Raw genomic sequence first — 13,718 nt, 5'->3', positions numbered from 1 at the left:
CAACTTCTTGTGTCTCAGGATACCACAATAAAGGAAAAGAATGAACTCTGCGGTCAAATTAACCAACTTATAGCATCTCTGGATACAGTGGCAAGAAAAGGATGAACTGAGTGATACAGTCGATGCACACTCCAGATGCACAGAACCAGTCTTAAAAGTTTCTAAGTGTGCCCTGGGAGAGAATTTTCTCTCCAGCAGCCACAGAACTCAAGCTGCAGAAAATCAAACCAAAACCCTCCTTCTAAGATTGGCTGAATCACAACTAAAATTCAAGTCTCAACCTTGGAAGGTATCAGCAGTTAAAGTCGGGGCGTTGGTTGGTAAGGGACAGGATCCTGTAGCGTGGGTTGGAGACATGGGAGAAGAATCTGTTGAGGTGAGGACTTTGAACCTCAGATTCTGAAGGGTTTGTCTCACCCAAGGAAGTAATCTCTCCACCCTTAGCAGAGGACACATCCCCACTCCCTTGTCCTGTAATAGTGACCTCTCTGCCTTTGCCTGAGGAAAATAATCTTTATGGTATGCCCAACCAGGAGTAATCTTCCCTGAAGGAGATGCCAGACAAGATAATTCTGACGTCTCTCGGGGCCCTCCAATAGTTGCCTTTATACCTATAACCAGACTTCAGGCTGAACAAGCTCCTAGAGGGGAAGATAGAAAGTGCAGTCCATGAGAAGGTACACTGCACCACTAAAGAGCTTTGGCATTCTGGAAATAGATACCTATTCTGGTTATGGATTTGCCTTTACTGCACATACTACTTCTGCCAAAACAATCATCCATGGACTTTACAGAATGCCTTATCCACCATCATGGTATTTCCACATAACATGATTTCTGACCAAGGAACTCATTTCACAGTCAGAGGAGGGTGGCAGTGGGTCTACATTCACAGAATCCACCCGTCTTCCCACGTTCCCCATCATCCTGAAGGAGCTGGTCTAATAGAACGATGGAATGGCCTTTTGAAGACACAGTTCCAGCACAAATTAGGTGGCAGTATCCCGGAGTGCTGGGGTAAGATTCTGCAGAAGGCGGTATATGCTTTGAATCCACATCCAATATATGGTCTGATTTCTCCCATCGCCAATATCCATGGGTCCAGAAACCAAGGAGTAGTAAAGGGACTAGTTTTGTTCACTATCACCCTCTTGGCCCACTAGGGAAATTTTTCCTTACATTCTGCTGGCCTAGAAGTTTTGGTTCCAGATGGAGGAGCCCTCACTTCTGTCTGGAGATACAATAAACATTCCACTGAACTGGAAGCTTAGACTTCACCACTTTGGGCTTCTGGTGCCCTAAAGCCATCAGGCTAAGAAAGGAATGACAGTGTTAGGAGTAATTGACTCAGACTACTAAGTGGAAACTGGATTCTGCACAGTGGAGGCGAGGAAGATTATGTCGGAGTGTGAGAGATCCTTTTAGGGCAGTGGTTCTCAACCTTCCTAATGCCGTGACCCTTTAATACACCTATGTTGTGGTGTCCTGGGTGGTTTTGTGTGTCAACTTGACACAAGCTACGGTCATCAGAGGAAATCATCAGAGGAAAGAGTCTCAGCTGAGGAAATGCCTCAGCTGTAAGGCATTTTCTCATTTAGTGGTCAATGGGAGAGGGCCCAGCCCAAGGTATATGGTGCCACCCCTGGTCCTGGGTTCTATAAGAAGGTGGACTGAGCAAACCATGAGGAGCAAGCCAGTAAGCAAGTCCCTTCCATGGCCTCTGCATCAGCTCCTGCCTTCGGGATCCTGCCCTGTTTCAGTTCCTGTCCTGACTTCCTTCCGTGATGGCAATGCTGAAAGAGTAAGCCCAATACACCCTCTCCTCCCCAACTTGCCTTTTGGCCATGGTGTTTTCATGCCAGCAATAGAAACCCTACGACATGTGGGGATCCCCAACAATAAAATTATTTCATTGCTACTTTATAACTGTCTTTTGCTACTGTTATGAATCGTAATGCAAATACCTGATATGAAGGCTATCTGACATGTGGCCCCCAAAACGTCTCAACCCACAGGTTGAGAACTGCTACTTTAGGGCATCTCTTGATGTTATCATCTTATGACTAAAGTCAAAAGAAAACAATAGTAAAGCAATCCAGGCAGGATGACAAAGGGCCCAGACCCTTCAGGAATGAAGGTATGGGTCACTCCTCCAGGAAGAGAGCCAAGACCTGAGGAGGGTGGGGGAAATACAGAATGGGTGGTAGAGGGAGGTAGTTATAAATACCAGCTAAGACCATGTGACCAGTTGCAGAAACAACAAATTATAATTGACTTGAGTGTTTCTGTCCTATTTTGGCAAGAATGTGTTTTGTGTGTGTGTGTATACATATACATATATAATGTTTTTCTTTCCTCTATATTTTTATCATGTAATGTAATATCAATTGGGGTAATATCAGTGGTTATCATATTTAAGTTATAAGACATTAAAAGATTGTCCCCCAAGTGACATTGCCACCTAGTCTCAAATATATAATACATGTGGCTGTACATGGGATAGTTATATCATATTAGGCACAATTATGACTTGGCTATTGCTTTTACTTAGAAATTAAGCATGACAAGCCAGGCGGTGGTGGCGCATGCCTTTAATCCCAGCACTCAGGAGGCAGAGGCAGGTGATCTCTGTAAGTTTGAGGCCAGCCTCATCTACAGAACGAGATCCAGGACAGGAACCAAAACTACATGGAGAAACCCTGTCTCAAAAAAAAAAAAATCCAAAACATTAAAAAAGAAAGATAGATAGAAATTAAGCATGACAAAGGAGATATTGTGTGTCCAGTTGACAAAACTTGAGCTCGTAATGGCTCATCTTGGTTGTCAAGCCAACTACGTCAGGAATTAACTAAAGCCCAAGCAGCTGGGCACTCTTCATGAAGGATTTTTCATGGCTGAATTATCTGAGATGGAAAGATCCACCCTAAACGTGGGCCACACCTTCTGGTGGCCGGCCACATAAAAGGACGCAGAAGAAGGGAGACTTTGCTTTTGGCTTACTTGCCCTCACTCTCGGCGGCAAGTCCATCATCCTGTTCCTGAGGCACTCCTTCCTGGTGCTAGAACCTGCTTCTTCAGGATTCCAACACCGACTGAAACTGGCAGCTGTCTAGGGCTTTCCTGGGACTCCAGCACTAGATTGGGACTGCTGAGACATCCAGTCTTGTGGACCGAACAACTATGGGATCCTTGGCCGTTCCATCGGGAGACAACCATGCAGCCATAGATGGACTACTTGGACTATAGCTTGTAAGCCACTCTGATAAATTCCCTTTGTGTGTGTGTGTGTGTGTGTGTGTGTGTGTGTGTGTGTGACAGACAGAGACAGAGACAGAGAGAGAGAGAGAGAGAGAGAGAGAGAGAGAGAGAGAGAGAGAGAGAATGTAAAATTCTATCAGTTCTCTTCCTTTAGAGAAACCAGGCTAATACAATACCAATCACACTAACAAAGCATAGAGTGAGATGATTCAAGTAAGTGTATGATTTTTCATTTCAGCGAGTCAAATTACATCCAAAGCACTTCCCAAATATCATTGTACTTCACAATACTTTCAGGACTTACCTCCATAACCTGGAGATCTGTGCTTACAGTCCTCCCTAGGACCCACACTAAACCATCTAGTGACTGTGGTCCATACCTGCAAAGCAACATGGTGCTGGTCAGAGGACAGCAGTACCTGGCAATAATGATGCCTTCTTCAGCAGCAGATCAATAGGACGTAGGCAGCCCCATTGAGATCACCCTCACAAATCCAAGGGAAACCATGCATGAACTTGTTCAGTCTTAAGTAGGAAATCTGTTGTGCAGAGAACAAGTAACACTAAAGAAATTATATATATATATGTATATATATATGTATATATATGTATATATATGTATATATATGTGCAACAAAGTTTTCAGTTTTATTTAAATATTATTACATTTATTTAAAGCAACAATTATATACATCTATTCTACAGACAGTTAGAATTCATATTCAGTGTCTCAAAGCAAGAAACTTTATAAGGGTGTGTAAATAAATAAGTAAATGATGTCCCTTCAGAAATGATAGGTAATATGCAATAAATTTCAAAACCATGAACTAAAATGCCCTGCAGTGTATTTAAAGTTATATTGTGGGGTTTTTTTTTAAGTGTTCATTTCTGTCTTCTGAGTCTCAAGATGTCCCAGTACCATAATTGCTCTAACTCCATTTAGGAAACAAAAATTGTCAAGTTATAAAGAAAGAACAGATACATACCGCTGCAAAGTACTGCTGTAGCATGGAAAAAAAAAAGGAATTTTGGACTCATTAAAAAAGAAAATGAAATTGAAATAGTGTTATTATAGTCGACTGAACAAGAAATGATCAAGTTGCTTTGGTAGTTAATATGTGTAATTGATTTACTTCAAAAACTGTAATTGTGACTTTTCAAATGGTAAGGGTTATTGTAAGAGTTAGTTATCTATAGAAATCTGAGTGAGGAGAAACTAGCCTTTACCTCTTCAAGTCCCAGATGTAATGGAAAGCTGAAGCTACCTGAGTGAACAGGACCCTGTGTGCAGCTCAGGTGAGCAAAGCTGGGACCATGGGCAGGGAGAACAGCTCTTGGCTCTCCGTTTTAATTAGCCAAGTAGAGGGAAAACTTGTGAGATAACATGGGAAACAAGATTCCAAGCAAAACAAAAACATACAAACAACAACAAAAACCAAGTTCCAAACTGGAAGTCTGTCTCCTGAGCTAAAGATGTGACTTCGCTAGCAGACACAAGAGAAAGCCAACATCATGAGGCAGGGGTGAGTTTTAGAGTTTACCTTCAGCAACTGGTCAATTGTAGAATGAAACTAACATGGAAACATGACCTGAGCATCACCGAGGATTTGGGGAGATACCCGGGATGAGGCACTGGAGTACCTAGCTCATCTCACTCCTTAGTGCCCAACTTCAGAAACTCTTTTTGAAAAACACAAGGTTTATTGTTCATTGTTCAAAACATATACACTATAAATGGTCTGTCCTTACCAGTTTCCAACATATTCTAATTGTTGTGAAGACAAAAGTCAATGCATGTCAATCTTCTTTACTTATTTACTCTTTTTGAGACAGGGTCTCACTATGTAGCCCTGACTGTGCTAGAAATCGCTGTGTAGATCAAACTGGCTTCAAATGCACAGATATATGCCTGCCTCTGCCTCTGCCTCTGCCTCCCAAGTGTTGGAATTAAAAGGTGTGCGCTACCTTGCCCAGCTAGTTATCCTTAAAAAAAAAAAAAAAAAAAAAAAAAAAAAAAAAGAATTAGGAACACTGGGTTGACATGTGTTCATGAGTGCTTGAGACAATGAAGGAACATATCCCGGACCCTTCCATGCCTTGACTCAAGAGTAATGTATGCATGTTTGTATATGTTTTGATAATCATTTGCTAAAAACAGAAAATATAGGCTGAAGGTGGTATTATAAAATGAATATTCACCATAAATGTTGAAAGCAACATATAGCTATTGCTTGATAAATGATGATGTTTGTACTACTGTTTGTTATCTGAGTCTGTTGGAGCCAGTGACTTAATCCCTTGTAAAACTCTGTTGAAGATTTCTGTAAAGTATCCCTCATTCCTTTCCTCCATGTGATGCCTTCTGTACTGCTCAATAAACGTAGATAAAAGCCCTTTGTTAGGGATAGACACAGTCACACTCAGACAGACAGACACATGGACAGATTCACAAGACAGCATTCAGGCAGGCACAGATTAAGAGGATAAAGGATACAAACAGGGAAGTAGAGGGATCTAATGCGGGCTCACTCTTGGTGAAACAACACCAAGAGGAAGAGCTTTGATTTATTTCCTGAACACAACACTGATGTGTTATTGGTAACTCTGAGTCTGTCCTTAACACATTCAAAACAACTGCACTTTTAGATTAGTAGGGAAACCTTAGGCTTTATCAGACACAAGAGCTGCCATTTCAGAGAGGACAAAGCCAAGCCCTAAATGTCAATTAGTAGACAGATAATAGACTGTGATGTTCCATTCGCAGTTTGAGATGTCAGAGCTGGAAACTATTGTCTCTCATAGCTCTCTTTCCCCTGGGACAACTGCTCTACTAGCGAATTTATACTTTACTGGCATTGGTATATTTATGACGAGGCTCAGAAGGGCTGTGTCTCTAAGATATTAGGTAGCTGAAATGGTAGAAAACCCTGGGTTTCTTTTTTGGAAACTTTATGATGCTAAAATTGATGATAAGTTTATAAAAAATAAGTAATGGATTGTAAAAATTTTCAAAGCTGTGCCTTTTGAATCTGCTTTGTCATGAAGATTGGTGATATATTCATTCTCTGTGCATACTATAACTTCAGCAAGCCATAGATACTCTGATATATAAAGAGCTAAATAAACATTCCTATGTCATTTAAATATATATGTTTTTTAATTTGAACTTCTGCATTCAACAACTCACAAATGTTACTATTTATTCAGACAAAACTATTAGCAAAATTGAACAAGCCTTCTAATATAAATTAAACCATAAAAATAAGTGTATCCAATATGTAAAGCAAATTTAATTGAATATATAAAATTCTCTCTGTAGTAGAATGTGTAAAAAGAGTGAACTAAATTTCATTTCCATAAATTTAACATCTTCTATGAATCTGGTGTTCTCTGGAATAAAATATAAAAGTAATGAAGCCATAATTAAAAGTTCATGCACTAATAATCTTACAAACTTTATGAAGATAATAAGACCCATTTAGAAGTTTTTTTTTTTAGGGATTCCTTATATGGTTGTATTTAATGTGCTTATATAGGTCAATTAAGTCAATTGTGAGATAATCAATTCTTTGGAGAGCAGAATTTAAGCCTTAGTAGGAAATTGCCAACATTTTCCTGCTCTCTAAAGGCAAGAAAAATTCTTGTGAGGAATAAAAATTACATGTGAATCCATGTCAGTTAAAAGCAGCCTTTCCCATTATTAATCTGTGACCTTGAGGTAGGACACAGATTCAGTGCAGAAATAAATTGCACAACATCAGAAAAATATCATTGTATGCGTTTACCCTGCACCCAGTTTCTCCTACACTTAACATTACTGTGACACGTGTGTCAGAATGACTGAGCCAACCACCATCCTTTAATTTTGAAGTGAGAAATCTGTTCAGCTAGAAACAAGCTCTCCTGGTTTATTTTCCAGTCTAGCGACTTCGATGGATAAAGAAGCGCCAATGTAAGGGCTACATCACGGCAGTCGAGAGTTCTCTCATGACTCAGGTGACACCATATATTTATGTCTGGACTTAGTGAGTCGTTTAATGCCATTTGAAGTTTTAATTTGCACCTGAGCTTTGCGTGAAACAAGCTAGTCAAGGGGTTGGTTTAGACTCATCAGTGTTGCCCGCTGACTTCTCTATCATGATGGAGATGTTCTTTGTCTGGGCTGTCCAATACGGTCACCTCTAGTCACACTGGACACTTCAAACAGGGATAATAGAACTGACACTGAACTTTAATTTTTAAAAATGTTAATTAATGTAAATTTAAATATCTACATGTTAGCTAGTAGCTATGAGATTGAGCAAGGCAGCCTTATGTGGTTTGTTGTTTGCTTGTTTGTTTGTTAGGGGTTTACATTGTAGCCTAAACTGACTTGGAATTCATTATGTAGCTCAGCTTTGCTCTGAAGTCAATCCTCCTGCCTCAGCCTCCCAAGTGCTGAGACACCCCACTCAATTCAGCTCTATACAGTTTTTGAGATAGTATCGACTGGGCCCATGTTAAACTTTGCTTGAGTCATTTGGGAAACCAGTAGGAGGTAGAGTCTTTCTATCCTATCCTAGTTTTCAAGGGGCAGGTGGGTTGGGGAGCTCACGTGTGTGTTAGCCACTCTGTGTGGCTCAGAAGCACAGGCAAAGTTGAGAGTCACTTCCCCAAGCTCATTTGTCCATGTGGATGATACCAGGGGTGAGAGGTACAACCTCAATGAGCCGTGACAGTGAATCTGTGTCCCCAACATCTGTAAGTGGTATAAGCGCACAGGAACCAGACATGGTTTCACAACTGAGGCTGGGAGGAATCTGTGACCCTTTGCCTTCCTCAGCACACAGCTGTGTATCAGAAGGAATGCAGACCATGATGCATATGGTGATGACAACATGCATCCTCAGGCAAACCATGACTTGTCCTTGGTGGTTTTGTTTGTACTTGTTTATTTAATTATTTATTGATTTGGGTGGTTGTGGTGACTGAACCCAGAGGCTCATGTGTGCTGGGCAAGTGTTCTACCACTGAGCTAAATTCAGGCGTGTGTGTGTGTGTGTGTGTGTGTGTGTGTGTGTGTTCCTATTAGGAATTCATGTATATATTCATCACTAGAGTTGTAAAACATGGGCTCCGAGATGGGGGGGAGAGAGAGACCCTTACCTCTCCATTGCCTAGAGGCCAATAAGACATGCAAAGCACCTGGCCATTGTAACCCCATAATTATAACCCTAAAAACATGGGATAAGTTCCACCTTGAAAACTTTTGAAAGAGAGGGCACATTTGGGGTCTCTGACACTACCAAACAGGCCCAGACTTAGGAATAGATGTAGATGTAACCAACTGTCTTATTAAAATAAGAAACACAGAACCAATGTAAAAGAGAAAGCCGAGAGTAGAGCTCAGAGCTAAAATCTTACTCCTGCAGTGCTCTAGCTTCCTGAAAGAGCTACTTCTGTTTGTCTGTCTTTAATAGTTTTCTGTTCTGCTTCTCATTGGTTGTAACCAACACATGACTGCTTGTCACTGCTGTAAGTACACCTCCAGGCTTAAAGGCGTATGTTCATGCTGGCTGTATCCCTGAACACACAGAAATCTACTAGCTCTTCTAACCACCAAGCTCTTGCTATGGCTCTAGTAGCTCTGACCCCAGGGCAACTTAATTTATTAACATACAATTAAAATCACATTTCAGTACAAATAAAATACAACCATAAATAGAGTTTACAGTCCAAAGGCAATTGGTCACCATAGTTGACCAGCATATTGACTTCTCTAGCTGGACTCCTTGTGTTGTTTGTTCCTTTTGATCCTCCTTATTGGACTCTATGCAATAGACTAGAATAAACTCAGTTAAATTAATCATTTAAGAACTCACTACAGGGCTGGAGAGATGGCTCAGCTGTTAAAGGCTAGGCTCACAACCAAAAATATAAGAACTCACTACAATCCAGTGCATGCTTTGTTCAAGATCACATAGACTCTGTCAAGCTTATTATTCTATGGGCACAGCCCCTAGATGAAGATTTGTCTCACATGTATACATTCCTACATAAAAACAGTTCAGTCCAGATAATGCTACTTGTATGCATGTTTTCAGGGCTGACCGTTTGGCACTGGACAACCAACTGGTGTGCTCTTTCCTGGGAGGACCACCTCTCCTGCTCCCAGTTTTTCTCAGTTGCCTATCTTTGTGTAGCGTTGAGGCCTCGCGGGCTTTTCTTTGTCCACTTTGGTATGTCCAGTAGTGTCATCTTTAACGGCCACTAGAGGAGTTAGAAGGAAGTTGTGGAAGGAAAGCTAAGGATGAGCTGCGTTAAGTGACTTAAGCAAGCTGAGCAAGGCCGACAACGGGTTCACAGACAAGGCAAAGTCAGATTGGTGAGACCTGGGGGGTGGAGGGAGGCTGAGGACAGCGAGCTTTTCTTACAAGCTCTAGGGACAGAGACCAAGGAATAACAGACAGGCTCATGAGGCTTGATCTCTGAAACAATATACAAAAAGGAGATGTGTGTATAAATCCCAACTTAAAATTCAACTTCTACATTCCCAGTAGGTTGCTAAGGAAGAAGGGGATTATCTTTAATGATTAAAAATAGAAAATATATCACCCTTAATCCAGCATCGGAGCAGACAGAATCTCTGTGATTCGCCAGCTCTACAATAGCTGAGCAGCAGAAAATGTCTCACAGAAATAAAACATAAGTAGAAAATTCATGAGGTCTGCTCACAGAATAAAGCAAGAGTTAGATAACCTTAAACAAAAGACAGGAAAAATATTTTCATAATGTAAGTATAATATGTATGTTTCTATGATGAGCTAGAGAAATAGTGCAGTATAAATGAGTTTTCATCTAATAGCTTTAAATTTTCTAATGCAGAAAACCTCATCCCTTTTCATGTTCTAAAGGTGCTCAATAAGTATTTACAACACATTCATTACTTTGTTCTATGAAGTAGTCACACATCTATGGCCTTCGGTATTTATATTCTAGCCACCTGGGCATGGTGGGCACATGGTTACATAGCTGTAAGTCTAGTATTTTGGAAGTTACATGCGAGGGTGAAGACTTGAAAGTTTTCAGCTACATAGTGAATTCAAGGGCCTGGGCTTACATAAGACCCTGTTTCAAAAACAAACAAAAAATTTATAACCTGAATATGTATTTATTCTGAAAGAATAAACTTTTTGCAAAAGCTGTCTTCTAACTTTTCAGGTGCTTGGACCTTATCCATGTTTTATTTGCTAAATCTATAGTGTCTAAGCACATGCAGGGATTATTAATTTTTATCTTCTAAAAATATATGGCATATAATGTTTTAGAAGAAACAGCCATCAAGGACATGTTTTCTGATTATTACATGCTAATATATATTTTACTGAACAGACAAAGACTGAGGAAGCAAGCAGATCTAATCCTAAAGGGTAAAAAAATGTAAAAACTTAATAATACAGAATCCAGATAAGGAAAATCTAACCACAGCATTCAGGTTAATGTAATACTGTTTCTTAAAGCTGTGTGATAGTCTTCATGAAATACACGAATTGATGGTGTATGCTCATACCAAAAATATGAATTACTCAAATTAGTGTTTCTTAAGAGAAACTTTGATGGGTATAATGGGGAAATTGAGATAGATAATAACATATACAAATCCATTTTCATACAGAAAGCCAAAATTAAGGATAAGTGATCCTTTATGTTTTCTAGTTTGTGGTGAGACAAGACACAGGAAAAACCATCACTTTTTTAGTGAGTGAAAGAACCTCACTGACACAGCCAGACTGAAGGTGAACATCTCTATAGTCAATGACTGAGGGTGCCATGAGCAAGGGGAATAGCCGGTAATGTTTGGGGTGTTCATGGGACCCCACTGACCAACACTTTAAAAGAGAAAACCCATACCTGGCCCCGGGCCTTTTATTTGCTAGCCTATGGTGTCTGGAAAGAGCATTGTTTCCCCTTTATAGAAAGGCCCACATCCGTGTACACACTGGCAGCACTAAGTGGATTAAAAAAGAGCATGTGAAACGGGAAGTGGGGTGGGGTTGGGATGGGGGGGTGGGGGGGGTGTGATGCGGGTGGGTAAAGGAAGACTCAAAGGCGAGGGGATAGGGGATGGATTTGATCAAAACACATCTTTACACGCGTTTGAAATTATCAAGCAATAAAAAAATAAATTATCCAAACTATATTCTCTGATCCAAATAGGAAAAAAATAACAATTAATGACGTAAATGAAATTGAGGCCTTGGGTTCCTTCTTACCTCTGACTCACAGCCAGCCAATTGTTGATTAGAAAGTCCTTTGCCACGTACCGGCCAACTTCAGATGCCGCCACAACTTCTATTATATTTGTGTCATTAAAAGGGGACGGAGATACGGTGATGGCATACTCCATAAATCTACAAGAGTCCAGTTGTGAAATATAAACAAGCTTTAAACCCCATTAAAAAGTTCATTTTCATGTGGTTTGTGTTTTTTTTTTTTTAAACAAGCTCATGGTTCTAAGTTAGTAATGCACAAATATGTTTGTTTCTCTTTTCCTCTGTTTTGGGATGTGGATCATGTTTCTCCGGCAAGCATGTGTAAGGTAAGTTGATCACCTCACCTATTGAGAATCCATGGTTCTTTACTGCAGCTCAATGCCTGAAGTAGATGAGTCCCTTCCTCTTCCTCAGTTGTATTGATGTAGAAACTTAACAGAAAGTCCCACTCCTTATCACTTCCCAAAGCAATGCCATTGCATAAAACCACTCTTTGAATCGGATAAGGTATTCTGAAAGGCATGAACAAGAGAAGGCATTCCCCACAGTAGTTCAGGAACACAGTTATCCAAGTTAGTCATTTATTCGGAAGTAGGAATTTAGTGAAGTTATTTGATATCTGAGCCATAAAGATTGAAGATCTAAAGAGCTAAAGAGGGAACTACTATTAGCATTATGATAAGAAAAGAACATTCATTTAGCAGATCGGTTGAGTTTTCAAAGAAGTAAATTACAATAAAGCAACAAACATCCATAAGTTAGTTTGGTCTTGGGTCTCTTTATCACATTTCCTTAGAGTCCATCTGAGGTGATAAACAAAAGGCAATGAAGTCCCAAACACCAGAGTCTCAGTTCTTAATGAGACTGCAAACTCAGATGGGTGGGTGGGGGGTGAACTCCAATATGTTCACAGATACAACATTACCAAACAACCCAAAGAGCAACCTATTAAGATGTAAAACAAGCCCAAACCTGCCCATCTGTAAGCACTTAGTGGGAGAATAATACACCAGCAGCCAAAGGCCATGAATCTCAACTCATTACTGAATGAGTCCTAATTTGTTAATTTAAATAATCATTTTGTTTGTTTGTTTGTTTTTCAAGACAGGATTTCTCTGTTTAGTCCTTGCTGTCCTGGAATTCACTTTGTAGACCAGGCTGGCCTCGAACTCAGAGACCTGCCTACCTCTGCCTCCTGAGTGCGCTACCGCCACCTCGATTAATCTTGGGAAGCAGAGGTAAGTGGATCTCTATGAGTTTGAGGCCAGCCTGATTGGCAGAGCAAGTTCCAGCGCAGCTAGGGCTGTTACACAGAGAAGCCCTGTCTCAAAAAAACAAAACAAAAAAACAAGCAAAAAAAGATAATCTGTTTTTCAAGCAAGGGTGCCCTGAAAAGGAATTGAGAAACTCAACCAAGCAAAAGCAAAAAAAAAAAAAAAAAAAAAACCAAAACAAAATGATCCCTCCCCACCATAAGCACACCACCAGGGTAGAGAAACCAAGGACATTGATATAGGAGCTGAGCAAGGGGCCTACACTGTATCTCTTACGCAATCTCTGGATCGGCCATCCATTTTCTGAAGAGCTCTTTGGACAGCTGGAGACAGTCTTCAAGACCCAACCAACAAGCAGTTTCAACAAATTTTTCCAGTGACAGCCTTGAAGAAAAAGCCAAAGAGAAGCTGTTAATGTTGAATTATCACCTTCATTTTTTTCTGCTTCTAAGAATGTGTGTTGCACATGACAGTGAGAACTTAAAAATATCCTCTAGCAACATCAAGTTGCTTTTTAAAAAATAGCTTTTCTGATGGCGAATTTATTAAAGATTCAGAAAAACATTTTCAGAGAGTTTTTTTTTTTTTTAGGGACACCAGAAAAGCTCCTAACAAATAGTATTTTTTAGAAATTAGAATTAAATGATTGCCGTCATTTATCTCCCTTGAAGACACATGGGTGTGCACACACTCTGCATCTGTTGTCAATTTACTCTCCCCCTCTTCTTCAATAATCCCTTTGTGGATTAAAAATATCCTTTGCGTATCCGATCTAATATGCTTAGAAATAAAATGCTTTCTCTACTCAAGAAAAGTTCCTTTCTCCCCCAGTACAATTTGCTTTCCTTGCTAAGCATCTGGTTCTTCCTCCTGTCAATTACTGTGTGTACGTCCAAAGAGAAAGAGAGGAGTTTGTTTTGTTCTTACAGCTAGG

The 13,718-nt window shown here is 40.1% G+C and overlaps 1 protein-coding gene across 1 annotated transcript in view; it reads right to left on the bottom strand.

Annotated features, from left to right (window-relative positions):
* Positions 1-13,718, bottom strand: part of Lvrn (laeverin) — a 62,636-nt gene that overhangs the window by 3,202 nt on the left and 45,716 nt on the right. The window contains 4 exon segments of the mRNA XM_028871839.2: positions 3,563-3,638; positions 11,511-11,648; positions 11,855-12,022; positions 13,061-13,168. Coding sequence (XP_028727672.1) covers positions 3,563-3,638; positions 11,511-11,648; positions 11,855-12,022; positions 13,061-13,168 — 490 coding nt within the window.

This window comes from Peromyscus leucopus, chromosome 19 (genome assembly GCF_004664715.2).
Source record: "Peromyscus leucopus breed LL Stock chromosome 19, UCI_PerLeu_2.1, whole genome shotgun sequence".
Classification (NCBI taxonomy): Eukaryota; Metazoa; Chordata; class Mammalia; order Rodentia; family Cricetidae; genus Peromyscus; species Peromyscus leucopus.
This window is presented reverse-complemented; position numbering and strand designations above follow the sequence as displayed.